Below are 20,015 nucleotides of genomic sequence, written 5' to 3' on the forward strand. Positions count from 1 at the left end.
CTCTAAGAAGATTAGAGAACAACTAAGTCACAGCTTTTTCTGGATGTCTTTATATTCACTGCTCTTTGTTTCTGATTAAATTAAATATTTAACTTACACTTACTGGATTATCATTGAGTATTACTTACTCAGAAAACCTATTTTTGACTGCAATGTGTGCTAGAATTGGTACATTGTTAATTTTTCATCATATCCCCAAAAACACAACAAAGACAATTAAAAAAATGACTTTCACACAAATATTTCTTTCTTTGTGTTTATTTGCTGTGTACATCATACACAAACATCTTTGGAATAAAAACCAAATCTCTCATATATATCAAATAAAAAAGAGATTCAGAATTTTATGGAGCCACTTTGTAAACATGCAACCAAATGTTTTTTTAACAGGGAGATATAAAACCAAAAAAAGTCCAGTTGAAGGAGTTTCAGGAGTGTGCCATGCTGATGATAAATACAGAGGAAGAAAAAAAAACATATCAAAGCTGGAAGTAATTGTGTTAATTTATCACATGTACAAATATAACCTTGGGTTCAGTAATGCCTATCAGTCTAACCTCCACATACCTCGGCAGACCCCCAGTTCATATTTCAGTGGCATCCTCCAGGCCAACCAATGGAAATGACCTTTCATGGAGATAAAGTGAGAATCACTAAAGGATGGATGAAGTGAGGTAGGATCTCTGGTTATCAGAGAAAGGAGGGCAGCTTCAGCCTCCCCTTCTTGTTTTGATGGGAAACGGGCTGACTGAGCCAGCTGGGAAGGTTAAATGTCTGTAAACTGCCAGATGGTACAAGTGACATCCTAAAACATTTCACAGCAAGGGATTGACAACTTGAGCTCCTTTACTTTTGGAGGTGAATATATTACTTTATGAAAAAAATTGTCTTCATTTTTCTAACTTCTTTTGTGAGATAAAAATTCTCATTGTGTTATATATTTGGTTGCAAAAGTCCAGTTTTGCTCTCACAGGAATCTTTCCCTGTTAATAATCTCTGCAGTTCTTTAGCTTACACAGTTGTGAGCACACTCATGAAGCATTAGCTGTGGTGATCAATGACCAATGTGTCACACGGGATTATTGGACAGTGTATACTGTGTGAGAATTTACCCTCTTTATGGTTAAGAAAATAAGATGAAAATTATGAAAATTACTGGCCAGGCATGGCTCTTCCACAATGCAGGTGCTCCTTTGAATCCAGCTCAGTGTTTAACGATATACGAGATGAATCTCTGTAAAGAGTCAACTATATCTCTATCTTTCATTTCCTCTCTCTCTGTCCAGTTCAGTGCATTAACAACCCCACAGGGGTGCCTCGCATGTTTGTTCCAACGCCTGCGTTTAAGGAGTAAAAAAAAAGAAAGCAACACACAAACTAAACTGGGACAGATCCGAATGAGGTACTCATGGTTCACTTCACACTCACACAACAGTTTTCCAGTTAAGAAAAAACATAGCTTAGTGGTTTTCCATTTTAATTTAGTCATTAAGGGAGAATGTTTGTGTCAAGGACACTAAATTGTGTCCACTGTGTCATGACTAACATACACTTATGTGCCTTGTGAGGGGTCACAGGGGCTGATTTCAGATCAGTTCTGAATCTAGTTCGGTCAATAACTGAAAAGAAGCTACAAATGGAGGACAGTCCACTCTAAACACAGCCACCACACACACACACACACACACACACACACACAGATACCAAAACATTTTGCTGGGAGAAATAGTTTCATTCGCCAGTATACCCACATAATGTTTCCATAGGATCTATAAATACAATATATCAATTTGACAGGACCAGTAGCAGTTATTGTCCTCTCATTTGAAGAAACAGTCTCTTTGGAGTCGGGAGAGCAAGGAAGTAAAGGTAATTGTGTGCCATGGACTGCTAACTCTACCTGCAGACATTAGCGGATGAAACAGACCATAAGTCAACTGTCAATGTCACTCCTTAGACTCTTGGCACTCCATGGCACATGGTTCCTTGTCCCGATATTAAACAGTAGACTCTTTGGGTCCCTCTCGAGCAGCATTCTTACACCCGTAAAGCCACTTGATGACACGAGCGTTTCTCTCAATGATTGACACACCAGTGGGAAGTTGCTCAGCCAGCTCCTCCTGAAACAGCCCATCTCCTGAGTGCCGGGAGAACTCGCTGGGCTCTGAGCCACCGCAGCCGTCCCCGCCTACACTGCGGAGGGCCAGTGACAGTGTGTCTATGGAGCTGGCACCAGAGAGGAAATTCTGTCGACCGAGACGCTCTATCATGTCCATGTCCAGCCCGCAGTAGTCAAAGAAATGCTCCTGCTCAGATAACGCCACTGAGCAGCGCAGACGCAAGTCTGACTTGGAGCGCCACAACTCCCCAAACCGCCTTCTGGGTGCTGGTTGGGGTGACGCCCGCTTCCATGGGTCATTCTCATCATCATGGTTGCTTGAGTGCTTGCCATTGGTGATACCATTGTTAACTCCATCACTGGTACTGTTTGTAAATCCATTCTTAGTCCGTTCAAGTGTACAGCTAAATCCAGGACTGGACATAGACACTGGACTGCGTTCTTGGTCGGTTTTACTTGACCTCCTGCTCCCTGGTCCACCATCCATCGTATCTTTGTCATTGGTCCAAGACATGCGGGAGTCTCCATCCCGTGATGGCGCTTTCTCTTCACTGATCACCATCTTCTGTATTCTGCCTTCACCTCCGCTACTCTTCTCCCTCATGGAGCCCTGGAAGAGACGGCGGACAAAACTGTAGCCCTTGACCTCCATGTTATTGTTCTCTCCAACTGCTGCACCACTTGGACTCTTGCATTCTTTCTTCTGCCTGTAAATGACGAGGGAGTCCGGCCTCAGCATGCGTTTACCTGTACTTCTCCTGAGTACTGGGGCACTGTGTGGCGCTACCAAGCTTTGATTTCCAGGAGTCCTGGGGTTGGGAGGCATTACATTGTTCACATTGCTCCTGTTATGTGCCTCAACATCAACAGAAGTCCGTCTGTTCTCCTTCCTGGAGTCATCATTTTCATTTTCATCTCTTGAGGTGAAGGAGCCAGACAGTGTAGAGAAGGCAGTGTTGGATGAACGGCGTGGGGGAAGACGAGGCGTCAGGCTACCGGGAACGGAAATAGCTCGCCGGGGCTGCGGTGGTGGGGTAGCACAGGGCACCAGTACAGGCTCCTGTTTGGTGTTGATCACCTGCTGGCTCTTAACATATTTGGCTTTGTCTGCCTCGAGCCTCTCCACAGCACTGATAGAGCGGCCGTGGCCTCCACCATCTATTTGTCTGCGCAGGTAGTCTGGACCCTTGTTGAGGAGCCTCAGTGGAGAAGGTGATCCAATTGGCGTTAGGGGCTTCATGTTGATTCACTGAGCTGGGAAAGACATCAAAACTGCAGCCCCCAAATGACTGACAGCTTGACAACAGTGAGCAGTTGTGGCCCTGTGAAGATTTCAGCCCTAGTGAGAGTGAAAGGTTTCTATGTGTAGAAAACGGTGGCAGCTCTCATTCCTGTTCACACAGCTCTAGAATCTTCCTTGATGGGTAATAGATAGGTAGCAATTCGGGAGACCACACAGTCCAAGTTTGTTGTAAGGTTTTCTATAGATAGCTTACAGTCTCTTTGTTGGGCAATGTTAAAGCCTAGACAAATTGATATCTCTATCCAGTATTTATACAGGCATTTGGATAGGCAGGCAGGGCACAGGGAAGTCCTTTTTTTGTCAGCCAAGAGCACTCCCAAATGAGACGCTCCCTGCCCACAGTGCAGCAGAAATAGCCGGCAGGGTGCACTTTGAAAGGGTTACTTTTTTCCTCCCCCACTTTTTCTTCTCTCTTTCTGTCTCCCAACAACACCCTTCACTGTTGATCTTTTCAGTGACGGCCGCCTGGAGAAATTAGATATAATGGCCTCAAATATTTGCTTTGTGCAGGTTGTCTGAGGGACGCTGGGTCAAGACTTTTGTTGTTTGGCGCCCGTCGTGGTTGAGGTGACCTGAGGGTGGCCGGCACCAAGGCACTTGATTCGTTGATGGACAGATGGGGCAGATGCAGATCTTGTCCTTGTCCTCACCTCACCTGCGTAGACCCCTGGGAGACACAGAGAGAGAAGGAGTGGTTTTAGTTGGAAGTGTTATTCTCCAGAGCAAGCAACAGAGACCAGATGGCAAGAAGGACGGTGGTCCCTAAAGCTCAGTTCAGTTTGTGCTTATTTAAAGCTGGAGGGAGTTACATGTCTGGAGCAGGCAGCGAAGCAGAGCTGACACGTGTAAGCGTTTAATGGCCCTCTATCTTACACATTAAATACAATAAGCATGCTACTTTTAGACAAGAAGCTGGCAATTTAAGTTGACTTCAACTTAAGTCAATAGTAAAAAAGTGTAAGGGTTCAACTACAGGTTATGTTGGCTGCTGAAACAGTACAAAGTAGGGATGCACTTGCGATTGATTGAAATATTATCAAAATCACAATTTATGTCACAAAATATGTCTTAATGCAATATCCAAATTTTTGATAAAGGTAAAATGTGTGACAAACAGCATGATAATGAAGTACTGTAGTGCTGCAGAGATGCCCTGTCCTATAAATCCTGTTCTCCATATTAAAGAAAGCATATTTGTTTGGTAAAGACCCCGACAAATCATCATGTTTTTATAGTTTTTTCAGTTAGAATGAAAATTGTGATGCAAAAATGATTATTCCCACTAATCATGAATCATATTCCAATATATGTCAAAATGATCCCAATGTAATTTTTTTTTAACCACATTACAAAGCGGAATAAGGACAAACCACATCAGCAGAATGTGTTTTGCCTTTGTCACTGAATGTGGTATAAGCAATTTCATAAATGTGAACACAGATTATATGAATTAAAAAAGCACATAATGTGTTTCTACACAAGTATTTCTTTATTTGTAGGCAGTAATTTATGTTTATTTTTAAAATGATAAATGTCTGTTGTCCAGACAGAACTGCAGCATACTGTAAGTGTTAGATGAATGATGAATAGATGAAACAATGTCTGTTGTCCAAGCTCATGATGGCATGTCTGCCTGTAACAGTTTTCTGCACAGGAAGCTGTTGTCAATGTTTCCAATGTTTCATATTTGCTTAAAGATAAAAGGCTTCAAAACAGTATGCAACATCCTGTATGACTGATCATTGAGAAAACCTGGCAAGCAGAGGAAGGGTGGGGGATTTTATTGTAGTTTTAAAAGGACATTTTTAAAATCAATGTTGTATATTCGACTTATTTTTTCCCTATAACGTATTATTGCTACAAGCAGTAGCAACTGTCTTGGCACCAATTCTTCTGTCTGTCACTGCCATTGCATTGACACACCAGGACAAGTAACTCAAGGGGTGGAAATCTGTCAGAAAAATGTACATTTTTTGACAGATCAGTGTATCTGACCGCATTAAAGTTTTAAACAAACATCTCTACTGAAAACTAGACTGAGGTTGGTGCAATTTAAACACCCTGCTTAAATCAACCAATAGACTTCTGAAGTTATAACGCCTTTGTAGTCACAGTTAAACAGCTTGTTCTACAAATTAACAAGCCACTAAAAAAGTTAAATGACACTTTAAACCAAACATAAAGCTTGACTCTGTGAAATGGTGCCACATTTTGTATTTATGATGTGTTCTGTGAAGAGACACGTTTCATATCTATCAAGTTTTCATGCTATATGAGGATTTGGGAGGGGGAAGTGAAGGGGGGGGGCTGCACGTGTCTATAATGGGATAGGCTCTACCCGAGGAGTATTTATAGCATGCGCAGTTATAGTGTGTCTATGTGAGTGTGCATGTATGTGTGTATGGCATGCGGTCATGAGTTTATTTGCTCTAGTTTCGCGCCTGAGCTTATAAACATGCGTGTGTGTCAGCACGAGGCAATAAGAGGTTTCCCTGTAAATGAAGGAGGCTGGCCTGCAGAATGTAAAGCCTTTCTCTTATTCTGCACCTTTTTCACATCCACAAAAAGAAGCAGTGAGTTCGCCATGTGCAAACTGCGAAGACAAAGAACACATCTTTTAAACTTGAACCTGTTACAAATACCCAGAGTCACAGGTGAAGCCTGTTTTTCATTCACATCCCTTCAAAATGAGTCCATCTGGAGAGATAAATGCGCCTTGTGCTGTGTGAGACGGCAGGAGGGTGTTATATTGTTGTGCCTATTGTTCCCTCAGGTCTGCCTCAAGTGTTATCAAGTGCTATTTTAACTTTTCCTTCACATGAGGTAAAACAATGAACAACCTCCTTTGGCAGGAAAAAGGATCCATGTCTCATGATTTGAGACAAACCCACACAAACACCAGTGATAGCGGTAAACACAGCAGACACTTAACCCCAGGTTTTCCTTCTTATATTTATAAAGCATTTTTGATTGTAAATAATAGTGTGGCAGAATGACAAGCAATAAAGGAAACCAAATCATTTAGTCTCGCACTAATTTTCTATGAATATTCTGCCATTTGGGGAAGATAATTTCACTTAGTCCCAGTGCAGATTCTCATATTTATGGAGTTTTCTACAGATAGGTGTAAGAATAATACGAAGAACTGGTTTGTCTAACGAAAATAACTTTAGGACTCAATAATAAATGTAATTACTGGCTAAAATGGAGAGAAGATGGCTGTGTTGTGTGCTATTAAAAAGCTTAAGATGAAGTTATAAACCAAAGTAACTAAACTCAAACTAATCCGTAAAACACCAAATCACCAGCAGTGGGATTACGGACATTATTATATTTATCAAATGATGACATTTTCCATAAGAAGAGTTGAATATACCAGCACATTTGTTTTATTTGGTTTACAAAATAAGCCCATTAGCTACGATTAAAGAAACACTAATTACAAAACCATACAATCCCTAAAATGCTCCTCATGGCCCACTGTTCAGTATGACTATTAGTATTACTCTCTGGTCTGCTGCTACTAAATACTAAATTACTGTTGACACATTGCAGAGAAGCTCTACCCTGTAAAGGAGCATAACACTATAAATTCACTGAGGAAGAGGGGCGACAGCCAGCTAGTTGTTTTTTCCAGATGTCGGGCTGTCAGAGTTCGGGAAAGTCAGTCATTGTTTACGTTGAGTTCCGGGAAAAATGTCTCGCAACAGGTGTGAAGAAAGGGTTTGGATTGGGCATGAAACAAGAAAAAAGGGGTCGAAAATGAGGAGGAAGAGGGAATAGGGGTTAGGGTGTGTGGCTGCGGTATTTATTAGACACTTTTCTTCCGGAACGATCTGTTCCCTGCCTGCGATCAAAATGGTAATGCTATTGAAGCATTAAAGGGGATTATCGCCACAGGAGCCTAAACAAAGTCATTATTCCTGATGTTGGCTTTCCATTGAGGGGGATGGGGGTAAAGTATGCAAAATAAGAAGAAGACTACAGAACTCTTGAGCACTTGAAATCCACAAGAATATAGGCAATATCCACATTTGCACTACTTATGATGTATTTCTTTAGTTCTACTCTTCATGGTAGCGTGCATTCATTGAAGCGGACATCTCGAGCTTGAAGGAAAACAGCCACTTTCAGAGGTTACCTCTTGCTCTAAGTGCAATCTCGGACATCATATGACTAAAACTGAGTCACAATGCTAACCCATGGTTGTTTGGGACACTAGCTGGAAATGGTGCTTGATATAGAATATAAGTGTTATTCTACATACATTCATAAAATGCTAATAAAAAAGCTAGTGGAACATATTTACATGATGAAAGGATTACACACACACACACACACACACACACACACACACAAACACACGCATACAAAGTGAACCAGTGACTCAACTGGGATCTGCTGGAGAACAATGAGGTCCATTGACCATAATGAGCCAAATTAGTACCCAGCACCTTCTCCTGTCATCTCAAGGTTTGTGAAAAGCGTGAGATGAATCTTTCTCATGTTACACAACCTCCTCTGTCTCTAACTGTAGGTTGTCATTAACCTCTAAACCCTCCCCTTCTTTGTTATCTCTATAGCAAGCACCCCCCACCCTCTGCTTCCTAATGCTACCTAACCTTGTGTCTTTGAATCCCCTGCACTCTCCTGCCTTCCCTCCCACCCTTCATCTCTCTACATCTCCTGTATACGCCACAGGGCCTCCTTACCCTCTCATTTCCCTCCCTACTCTCTCCTTCCTGTATACACCCTGTGCAACTACCCTCTCTCTATGTCTCTGAATCTCTCTCCTGCTCTATTTACTATATACTCTCTGTATCTGCGTGCGGATTTTGTTTATATATCGATGTTGGTATTTAAGAAGTAACCTATATTTTCATATGGAACAGTGGGTCAAGATGCCCCTAAGGGTTGCAAGATAAATGTGAGGGGTCATGGTATGACAGTTTTACCTCATCTGAACTCCAACACTAATGAAATGAAACAATCTGAGGAGGGAAAATCTCACTTTTGTTAAAGCGGTCACAGTTAAGTGGTCATGTGGAGGCATTGGTTGGCTTTAAATGGTCACAAATCAATAAGGGTTTAGAATTGTATTGATCTTTCAAAAGAAACATCTTTCCAGTTAGTTACTAATTAGCTAGTTACAAAACAAAAGTGCAAGTTCCCTCTTTAGCTGTGAATTCAGCAAATATACACATGCAACGGTTCAGTATGCTTTAAACAAACACATCTAAACCTCTTTTAAAAAGCCAAACTGAAAGGAAAAAGGGGCAACCATCATAGAGAGAGGAGAGACCCACACAAAGGTTAAAATAGGGATAACAATCTCTCCTCAATGGAATTCATGTTGTTGTTCTGTTGAAGTGAAGTAGAGAGCTAGACAGAGAAGTCCATTGGTTACTTCCTCACCTCTACACACCTGAAAATATGTCCAATTGTCTCAAAAGTTACATATTGGGATGTCGGGAAGATGTTGTTGGGTGAGATTACAATGATTTGACAAGCACTTCATTTGAAGCATGTTGGTCCTTTAATAACTTAATATGTATTACACAGCTCTATGTTAGTCTTTTGGCAGGAGGTGTGCAGCTTGGTCAGCTTTTGTCCAACTATAGTTACCATTAATATATGTAGCCTACATGGATGATCATATAAACATCTCATTCTAAAGTGGTCTCTGGAAGGTGCAGTGCAAAATATATCCCCATAATTACCCATCCGGCACAACATGCATGTGACCCCTTTCTTACGCCTGCCATCTCTCTGTTCTTTAATAAAACTCCTCTGTCTATCTGTCTGTCTGCCTTCTCCCTTCCTTTCCTGCCTCCCCCGTGTCCTCTCTGTGAAGCGGATGGCCCGGCCTGCAGGGGAGGCTTAACCAGGCGCCCCCATGCAGCTAAAGAGGAACCAGATGTTTTGTGTCATGCTACATCAAGACGCTCGGACAGCCCTGACAGAGACCTGTCACGGGAAGGGACTGTGTACTTAAATTCTCCTTTTAATCAACAGGATTGTTTAGGCTACTTGCATTTGACCCACTGGGAACACAAAGAAGGTCATGTTTAAGTTTTGTTATCTACTATACTGTCACGTACGCATTGAAAATAAGCAGTTCTGCTTATTTTTCTGATGTGAAAGTGATGCCCTAGATAGAGGATAAACACCAAAAAAAAACCCAGGAAGCGTTTGTTTGCTTCAAAAGAGCCCACAGAAGAATAACTTCTTCTGGGCTCAAGGGGCGTATCCAAAGAAAAAAAAAAACAGCTGGCCTGGGATCAGAAGGTTAAAGGAAGTTCCACTGTGAATTATGTATTCAGTGAGGTAAACACAAGATAAGAGGTTAATAAATTCATAAGGACCACCTTTGAAGCTCTTGGGAAATGAATTCAGCACGCTTACCTGTCAAATTAATCTTCGGACAGATGAGAGGCATCTGCTGCCGACATGGAACCAACTGGCCATCTCTAACGTCTTTCCCTTTCTTTCTCTGTTGTCTTGCATTTCTCGCCTTTCTTTATGCTAGCATCTGGCCCCGCTCTTGAGGACGACACACACTAATGATCATCACTAATGGACTGAAATGTCCTGAATGTTCAAACGTTAACCAGGGCTCATTCAAAGATACCTTTATGTCATGACGAAGCATCTGTGCACATCAATTCTCTACAGTGTGAATATAAAACGCCTGCATTGCCACTAATGAGCCACGATTCATGACTTTGTCCGGTTCGGTCATTAACCAGCGCTACAGACGCAGACCTCAAGACGTCTGTTATGGGGCAGGGCAAAGAAGAGGAGGTGCAGTCGTCTATTATCTAAACAAAGACACACACCGGCCTTTCTTTGCATTATTAATGGACCACAACAATGGTCCTCCTCCAGGTCTACAGACGTCTTGACCTGGTTGCTCTGCCTCATTTGTCAGGGAGGGAAAGGAACAAATAACAACATGGTGACAATAAAATGTAAGAGATTGAGCTACTGGACATATAGGCTACTGTCCCCTCAAAGACAAAGCGTGGTAGGCAACTGTAAATCCAACATTGTGAGGCCTTGAGCGCCATTTGCCGCTTGATCTACGACTAGAGGCTACCATGGGGCTTTCTCCTCATTCATGTGGAGCAGCAGTAAGCCACCTGGGACAACTTAAGGGACCCCCCGACCTGAATAGACCTCCTCCCAAATCGTAAAAAAAGACAAGATGGGCTCTTAACTCACTGCTGCAGCTCTTTTGTCATTTAAAGCAAATCATCGCAGAGACAGCTGAGCTCTGGGGCCACAAACCAAAGGAGTCAGGGCTGTGCAGACTTTGAGATGATGGTGATAAGATAATGTGCTACTCAGGAACATGCTTGGTGCAAATACACATCAGTATTAGCTAAAACACAAGTCAACAAAAGGCACATTCTACTCACAGCAATCAAAAACCTAAAAAATAACAGCTAATTAGCATATTAGGTAGCTAACCTTGTAGCTTATTTGTAAAATTCTGTTTTCATCATTAAAAATCTAATATTTTTGGCTGTTGAAACTAAGCTTTTAAAACAAAAGGCAGAATGCATTTCCTACTCCCACAATCGCCAAAAACCCTTTAAAGAAGCTAATGAGCCACTTGATCATCTAATAAGCTAATTAGTATTTAGGCTGATTTGTAAAACTTGCTGAAATTCTGCTTCATATCATTAAACATTAAATTGTTTAGTGATTGAAACAAAGAAAGAGTCTGGTAACATGTGATGCTAATTCTTTTTTTATATTTTATATATTATAGACTACTTAAATTTAAAAAAAAATCAGCTTAATCAATAGTGAAAGTAATTGTTGGCTATAATCCACTAAGTTGAGGTAATAATTAAAACAATTATCAACATGAGATTTCTGTGACTGCTTTAAGACGCGACATAGTCAACCTGCCAACAGCCATTAAGCTGTAAGTCAGGCCTTTATCAACACTGTAACACCCATGCAGTGCTAACACAGATAACATCCGCTGAGATAAACTGTTCACATTCATTCTTGCTTTTATCAACAGACTGGGCAAGTTCCTTTTTCTTCTCAGCTAAGGGCCCAGGAGGAGTGCAGTTACTGTTGATAATTAAACAGCTCTGACCTATAAAGTTTTATGAGTCACTATTTACTTTTTCAGCTTACTCAAGATTTGCCAATGAAAGTCGCGACTCGAACTGCCCCTCGTGTGACTTGTAGAAAGTATCTTAAATGCAGAACGAGAAGACTCAAGGGTTGAAATCAGTGACCTTAAAGTCACTCAGGTGATCTCTACACCAGGTGCACTGTGCACAGGAAACCTAATAATGCACACTGTGACATAGAGACACCTGAATCTGCCTCCCAGTCCAGGAATGTTAAACCTGGCTGCGATACCTCACTGTCGTTGAGTGAACTACTGACGGCTGAACTCGTGCACTTACGAGGAGATGACGTACCTGGTTGCTTATATAGTAAAAACTACACAGAAGATGTATTATCAGAGCCAAACACTGTGACAATGCAACCACTGAGATCCAGAGAATATGCCAAAAAGGTTTCTACCACTCAGGTGTCCATTCTATATGCACATTAGTGTCTCTTCACTGCCTGATGACCCACACATACAAAAAACACATAGTTAATGTTTTGATAGAGCTTACTCGACAGATATATTACGAGAAATTATAATAATGTGCCAAAAGTTTTGACTTCTCCAATGTGAATATTTGTTTTCCTTTGTCCTCTATTGGTAACTGTTGACGTCAACTTCGGCTAATCTTTCATGGTTTCTAACATTTTAAAGATAAAGCTGTTAATCAGTTAATAAAGAAAATAATATGTCATTTTTATATATTTTTTAATTTGTTTTACAGCTGTTTCTATTAAAATTAATGTATATGTCAAAATCCTTCTTGATCCCCAGCATCTTGCATGATCTGCAGTTCCAACTGTGGCCACAAGGCCAAAAACAACCTATAGCATATATATATATAATCCTTGAGCTTGATAGAAGACAACACAAGTAAAACAGTTTTACTTTTTTCAGTTAAGCTGATGAATATGTCGGGGGAAAAAACCAAGTACACTAACATTTCTTTGGTTGAGAGCAGCCCGAGTGTGCAGTGTCTGTTTGCGTGGGAGAAGACAGTAAGAGAGTACCCGAGGGAGTGTGCAGGAGAGAGTGGAGCTTGTATACTAAGCGCCCAGATCTGGGCTACATCAAGTAGACGCCCCAGCTCTGGACGGCATTGTTTTGTAAAATATGACCACCGCTGCTCTCTACACATGCCAGCCTGGCTTATGTGACCAGCAGTCCAAACCGCAGTGACCTACTGTGTGTGTGTGTGTGTGTGTGTGTGTGTGTGCAGCACAGCACTGGACTGGGAATGCACTTTGCAACTCCGGGTAACACAGATCTCCCCCAAAAAAAGCCTGTCCTGAGGCTGTTTATAAAGTACAGTTCATCGGCAGATTTGTGGGCACATCCCTCAATCTCCCAGAGTCTTAAATTATGAAGGCCTGTTCCCACACTGTGAACCCTCATTAAGCTCTCAGCTGGTGAGAATGCTCTGAAAGACAGCACTGTCTGGCGAGCTGCCAGATGTTTTATTTCACCAAGTCGGCACATTTTTCACTCTGCCAGGCATATGTCTGCTTCAACACAGTGATAAAAGACGCTTCAGTGGATGGTGGCTGTTTGTGTTGCAAAGTGAAACCAAAATGTCAAAACATGGTTGGTGGTGTTAAATCATTCACCTGTGTGCCTGCATTTGAGCTGACTGAAACATCTTAAAAAACACAGATATGGATAGAATAAGTACATATGTGCGTAATCCCTTACTTCTAGGTTTTTTAAGATTGAGAATGATAAATTAAATAAATGTAAAGCTGTGACACTGGAGGGGAAATGTGGGTGATTCTTGGAAAGCAGGGGTCACGTGTGAGCAGAACTCTACACAGAACTCCCAGAAAGACCAAAAAGAAAGGAAATTAGTGTAACATCTGTGTAACTCCACCCTTTTTTCACACAGACACACCAGGTTGCCAAAAGGACATTCTCACAACATTTGCAGAATTATTCCAAACACATGTTGCTGATGTTAGCAGTAAAAGGTTAACACTAACTTGTGAGGACTTGTGACGGGGCTGTTTGGGGTTGGTTGAGGCTTAAAGCTGCTCCAGCTGTGCTGTGTCCCCAAACACTGGGTCATCTGTGACTGTAGTGCCAAACGCTATCCAACCCATCCCTTACTGTGTTACTACATACTCTCCCCACTTTAAATGTGCCAGCATTGATCTGCACAGCTGAACACTGTTTGACCAGGTTCATATATACTACAATTCCTGATGAAATACAACAGTTTATAATAATGGCACCTTTTTTATTGGATTAGTAAATGAAGAATGCTTCATTGCTTTTATTGAAAGTAGGATTAGTTTTTTTCCTACTTGGTATTAAAGTAAAGTATTAAAGCCCCTAACAACATTTAGTATTTCTCTATAACAGCATATATTAACGACAAGTTCAAGCTTGGGGGAAAAAAACCCTTAGTTATTATTTATGAAGAGTTTGACTTAAATTTAATTTTTAAAATCTCTAGTAAATCTGCTTCATCAGGACATTGTAGGTGAGGATTGATCTAATTTGATTGACAATGCTGAAAACATAAGCAAACAACCCCACGACTGTCATCACACTTTGATTTTAAATGTTGCCAAAGAGAACATGATGTAAATTAACCCAAAATGTCAAATTTATGTTCAAGAAGGATCCCGTCTTTCACAGTATAAAGCTGATTGTAAGAGTAGGTTTTCAGGGCCTTAAATCCATCATGAATCTTTTGCAACCTTCCCAAAACAAAACCTCAAGGAGCATAACTTCTCCAAAATCCCTTCCAACTGCAAGAATCACACTCTCAACTGAGCTTGTCTGTTTTTCCTCGCTGCCATCTACGCTTATCTGTTAACCTCCACTGAACCTGCCAGCTGTCCTCTCTCATTACCGATCGACTGTCCTGCTTCCCCCCAAACAGCCCCCGAGTGCCACGGGGAAGAGACCCCTCGGTTCTGCCCTCATCTCCTCCTCCTGTCCTCTCCTCCCTCACTCCTGTCAGAATCAGAAAACATCTGGAGGAGCCGGAAGAGTTTGCAGGAGCTGCGTCGATGGTCCCCCTCCTGTGTCGAAAGGGAATGTCCAGGCCTGTGTCATCTTCCTCACGGTTGAGTGGACGAAGCGCGGCACGGTTGAGTGTGATGGGATGTGGCAGAGCTACAGAGGCGCCCGGTCGCACTGTGAACAATTACGGGGATGTGAGAGCAACGGAGAGAAGGGCTGCTCTCACAGCTGTCACCCACACACAGGGGACTGTCGGGAGATGGAGATCTGTCAGATCATGTTTCGCGATTTCGTTGCTCACAATGAATTATGGATTGAGCTATGAGCCCGTGGAGATGGAAGTGATGTTAGAGCACAAACTGACTTCTGAGTCCTCAGAGACTGGCAAGACTGATTATCATAATGATCACATCAGTTGTGGTTCCAAAGTTAGATACAAACATTTGGTGCAAATTTTGATTTCTGCTTGCAATCTAAAACGGATTCAAAGACGTTTCATGCAGCATCATAAATCTTCAACAGATAAGCCAACAAGTAAAGGTTTCGCTCCAAAAAGCTACGTACGTGGGCTCATCCAAAATATGTCTTTGCTCGTGAAATTATGACTTCAGTGAATATGATTCCACACTCTGGTGTTTACAAAACAGAGGAAATACTAGCTTGGTACATAGATGGTGGGTTTTACTTCTTGTTTCAGCCAGCAATCCTGTGCAAGAGTGGGTATTAATTATCACAGGGTGCCTGTCTGAAAACGTTGTTTTGCTGCTGGATGTAACTGAGAAGCTGTGACCTTTTTTTTTTTTTGACAAGTTCTTCCTCTTTTTCAGGCTGTTCTTCCTGAAACCGTTCGGCGAGAACATTCCCAGAGACCGTCAGCACAATGGCCCAAACAAGGAGAAATGGAGCACTAAAGCTAAATTATAAGCTTCACGGTTTGTGTGTGAGTGTTTGAAGTCTCACACCGATGTGAACGTCAACTGTCTAAAACCAGCTGCTGTTTGGCTACACACAAAACACACACACACACACACACACACACACACACACACACACACACACACACACACACAGTGCTTTAACACAGTGCCAGGGGGAAGATGATGTCATTAGCAGGGTACATTTTCCCTTCTAATTAGAAACTTGAGCTTCCCGCCATAACTTGAGGGTCTTTACATGCAATCATGCAACAAAACGGGGATTGAACAGAACAAATGTTTGACATCCTTCCTAAAGTATGATGTTTTCAAGCCTGTGCTCTGCAGGAAAGCAAAACCATGCCTCCAAATGTGGCTGTGGTACGGCTGAACTTTAGGTGATAAGAAACACATGAGTGGCCCATTGTGAACTAAAACCATGAAATATCCTGCGGCTTCCGCTCGTTCTCCGCAGTCAGCTCTGATGTGGCTCAAACCAATCAGATTATACACTTGTAGAGCTTCAAAAAATAGTGTCAAGCGAAAACAAAAAGAGGGAGAAAATTGGAAAATAAAAGACTACCAAAAATCATGGCGTACTCTTATATCCCTTAATGTAGATGATGCAGAGGTCACTGATATGTCGGCTGCTTAGCCTCTGTTTCGATGGCTACAATGTGATGAGTGCATGAATATTTACGAGTAAGTTTAGTGTCTCAAAAGTCATAAAGTCAACATGATACTGCAGGCTTTCTAAAGTGTTGCACCACCAACAAGATCATCATCAATATCACTGCTGGTGCTATGAGCCAAGCGGGGAAGGCAAAGACCCAAATTACATTTCATTTAGTCATGTTAATGATGTCAGGCCTCCTGTCAACACCCCAGACGGAGACTGCAGATTTGCGCTCGCTGCCCCTGGGCTCTGCTCTGCAACGGGAGGAAGTATTCTCGTCTGCTCTGCTGGGATTGGCATCAAACGCAGATGCAGCCTTATTACAGCTGGAAAATTAGCGCACTGCCACATGGGGTCTCAAAAGAGAGACTGTTTACGACTGCTCCACACTGTAATTTTGCAGGTAGGTATTCAGTCCGAGAGATGTTTGTATCCTGCGTTTAAATGTGTGCAATATGAAGGATTGATGTTGGCTGGAGGTGTTTATGATCTATGACTCACCGTAGCTTTCAGACGGGGATGCAAGCCAGATCCGATATATGGGCTTAAACGTTCGAGAAAAACAAAAGTTGAAACAAGGAAAGGTGGGAGGAGCCTGAATGTACCTCCTCATAATGCAATATACGTCATGTCAAGTGCCTTGAGGGTGATTACACATAAACTATGACGAAAGCCTGGACGAGAACTCCTTAAAGTGCTACGAAAATGGACATTTGAGGCACTGAATGCACTTTGTGTTGAGATTACTTTTTCAGAGTTTGTCTTTCTTTTGCCACTTAAGTGTCTCATGCAGGGAGCTGAAAGATTACCCCTCCCTCTGGAAAGTAACAGTTAGGTTTAATCGCTGCCACTTTATGATCTGTATCAAGAAAGCATGAATTAAACCTCCTGCCGCTGCACACAGGGCAAACCGACACATGCTCACCTATGAATCTCAGGGTGACTGTGTTTAAAGGACATGTGTGGTCTGTTTAGTCTGACTCCTAAGTTGTTTACGCTCTTGACCCCACACTGATCAAACCAAACTCGGGATGCATGAGCCTTAAATATCAGTAGGGAGTTAGGGGAGGGGGGTGGGAGGTGGGTCAAGGTGGAGCTGACCCCGAGGGCATGTGATTGTCTCCTTAGAGAAGACAGTCTTTTCAGTTTTAGAGTGGGTGTGTTGCATAATGACCACCCCTCACTTTTGTTCCTTTGTAAGTTCTCAGGTAACTCCGTCTTAGGCTTTGTAATGAGTACATGTTGGTTTTTATTAGCATAGAATGAAACGAGACGTTTATTTGTCATAAATGAACTGATTGGTAGGAAAATGCTTAATTTAGTTTAACATCACAAAACTTTTTTCAGCCCTGATTAGACGTTTTAGAAAGCCAGAGCCTCATTTGTGCCCGGTCCCCTGATTTCATCCAGATGTGAATTATTTAGTGTAGAGTTAAGATGGGATAAACCTGCTGCCCCGGGTCAAATGTATCTGCTTTAATCAGAGCACAGTGGCCAGTCATCTCTCTCCCTCTCTCACCCTCTCCATATCATGCAGCTAACACTGACTGGAGCTGAGATAAAACAGAGTCTACATGAAAGGTTTACATGGAAAATGATGAATTGCTACACTTGCCAACTTCTCAAAACAACTGTGAGGGTTCAATCCATAAAACCTCGTCTGTTGTTTATGGATTATCCACCAACAAAAAGCCTGACATCCATCACAGACCAAGGTGCCAAGGAGAATTTGCCTTATAGGGCATCGGCCATAAACACACCATAAAGATCTCAGGCATGACTCTCCAGAAGACATAGTCCAGTAATCCTGTAGTCAATTTTAAAAGAACAGCCATGCGCACTATTCCTTCTGGTAGAGATGTATCCAATTTAGGATTTAACTCGTATTTATAATAGTAATATGTTTTTATACCAAGTGTGTTAAAGTCAATAGTGAGTGCCACAGATACTCAGCATTATGTGGTCTTTTTTAGTTACCCGGCTATTGGTTATGTGTCAAGCAGAACAAATACTATTTCAGATTCAGTTAACGATCGACGCATGTCAACCTTTCACTCATGTAAAATCTGTAAAATAGTGCAGCCACGTACTGAAAACAGAACCGAGCAAAAGTGGAAAATAATCACGCAAGTTCACTGACGGGATGATTCACACCCGGATCCACCGAGATCGGCACCGTTAAATTCCACAAAACAAATCAGCCTCGACTCACACATCTACTAAAGAACGGAAGCTTTAAGAAATGACAGCTGCTTGCTCACCTTGTTCGCTCAGTTTATCCACTCCTGTTGTCTTTGAAATACTGTAAAGGTGCGGAGATCCTCTCTGTGACAGACCGTCTGACTCGTGGCGCTGCGCTCTGCGCTCTGCGCGGACTGCTGGCACACTGACGGACCGCTGCATGGCAGCAGCGCGATAAAGAGGGACCCCAGCAGCGGAAGGGGGGTGGGCAGGTATGAGGCTGTGTAAACTGACTCCTGCGTAGCCTGCAGGGAGCTGAGTGGAGTGTCAGGGGGGTTGTGGATTAGGGGAGGGGATAAGACTACAGTGTCAAATATAACATCGCAAATTCAAACATTATTATCAGAAGTTGTAGAGGTTTAATCAGATCAAGTGACATATATCTTTAAATGTGTAAGCCTACATATGTCTAATACTTTACCACCAAATGGCCTAATAGTTGATAGATATGTTATTAAAGCGTTGTATGTCATATATAATTCATTAACAGGAATAACTTTGGGATTTCCAGGTTGGGACAAGTCCTTTTATGCTATTTAATTCATTAGGAAGACCCCTCCAATGGTACCACTTATTAACACCTGAAGTAAAATCTGTTATTAAAGTGCCCCTTCACTCTAAAGTTTGTTTTTCTTCTTGTTCCTAAAGTTGGATGTTTGAGCGTCACTGTGCAGAATGATGTATGTGCAGAGTTTGACGCTAGAAAGATGTTTTCACATTCATCTGCTGAAAGTAGAAAGTTTCTCTATGCTCATTGAAAATCTGATTTTAAGGGGCGGGGCCTATGAGTATGATTTGTGACATCACAAATAGTCAAACCTGGTCTGGTATACATTTTATACAAATGTGATGTAGAAATTTTAAGCCACCAGTGCACATACACGGAGAATGGGCTTTACAGTGAAATAACAGACCTCTTGTGTCCAGCTGGAAAACTTTAGAAATGAGCAAAATTTGCACAAGATTCTGGTATTTTTAATGAGGTAGAAGGAGGAGATGCATTTTTAATGATTTTAATGTGGAAATTATGCTATGCAGACTATTTTTATATATGCTTTCATACATGTCTGGAGGGGATCTTGAACTTATAAACTCTTGATAAAGTATGGCCTACAAAAAAGTTAACTTGCACTGAAAATAAGAACAGGACTGAGAGTCTACAGCCATGCTCGTAGTTTTGTAAGCCTGTACATTAGGCAGGTATCATGTTTACTGCGTTCACCATATATTAGCGTGTTAGCATGGTAGCATTGGCTTATTGGCACTAAACACAAAGTACAGCTGGTACAGGCAGCTCCTAAAGCAAAGACAAATACGGATGGTGGGGAATTATTATTAGATTACTTCACTTATATTGTTAATTTTATTTTATTTTATAATTAAAACTACTGAGTGTTGTTCATGGTGATTGGCTGTAGGCTACAACATGTTAACTAATGTAAATCCAGGGTTTCACTGATTGATTGATTGATTGATTGACTGATTGATTGTGCTTTAATCAGTATTGTTCTCCTGTTATTGATTAATTATTCTTAACAGTGCACTTCACACGTTATCTTAGCGGACTTTTAGCTTTAATAACCTCACAATTACCACTTATCACACATGATCTGAACAGCTTTAGATGTTATACCCTTTGATGTTGTTAAAGT

General features: G+C 41.7%; 1 protein-coding gene across 1 annotated transcript; it reads right to left on the bottom strand.

Moving 5' to 3' along the window:
- Nucleotides 1–242: 242 nt before the first annotated feature.
- Nucleotides 243–18,545, bottom strand: fam110d (family with sequence similarity 110 member D). Its single transcript, XM_051405783.1, has 2 exons — nucleotides 18,384–18,545; nucleotides 243–4,089 (listed from the first exon to the last, which is right to left on the bottom strand). The coding sequence occupies exon 2, from the start codon at nucleotides 3,357–3,359 to the stop codon at nucleotides 1,998–2,000; it is 1,362 nt and encodes a 453-aa protein (XP_051261743.1). The 5' UTR covers nucleotides 3,360–4,089; nucleotides 18,384–18,545; the 3' UTR covers nucleotides 243–1,997.
- Nucleotides 18,546–20,015: the final 1,470 nt, after the last annotated feature.

The sequence above is a fragment of the Dicentrarchus labrax genome, unplaced genomic scaffold (assembly GCF_905237075.1).
Source record: "Dicentrarchus labrax unplaced genomic scaffold, dlabrax2021, whole genome shotgun sequence".
Lineage (NCBI taxonomy): Eukaryota > Metazoa > Chordata > Actinopteri > Moronidae > Dicentrarchus > Dicentrarchus labrax.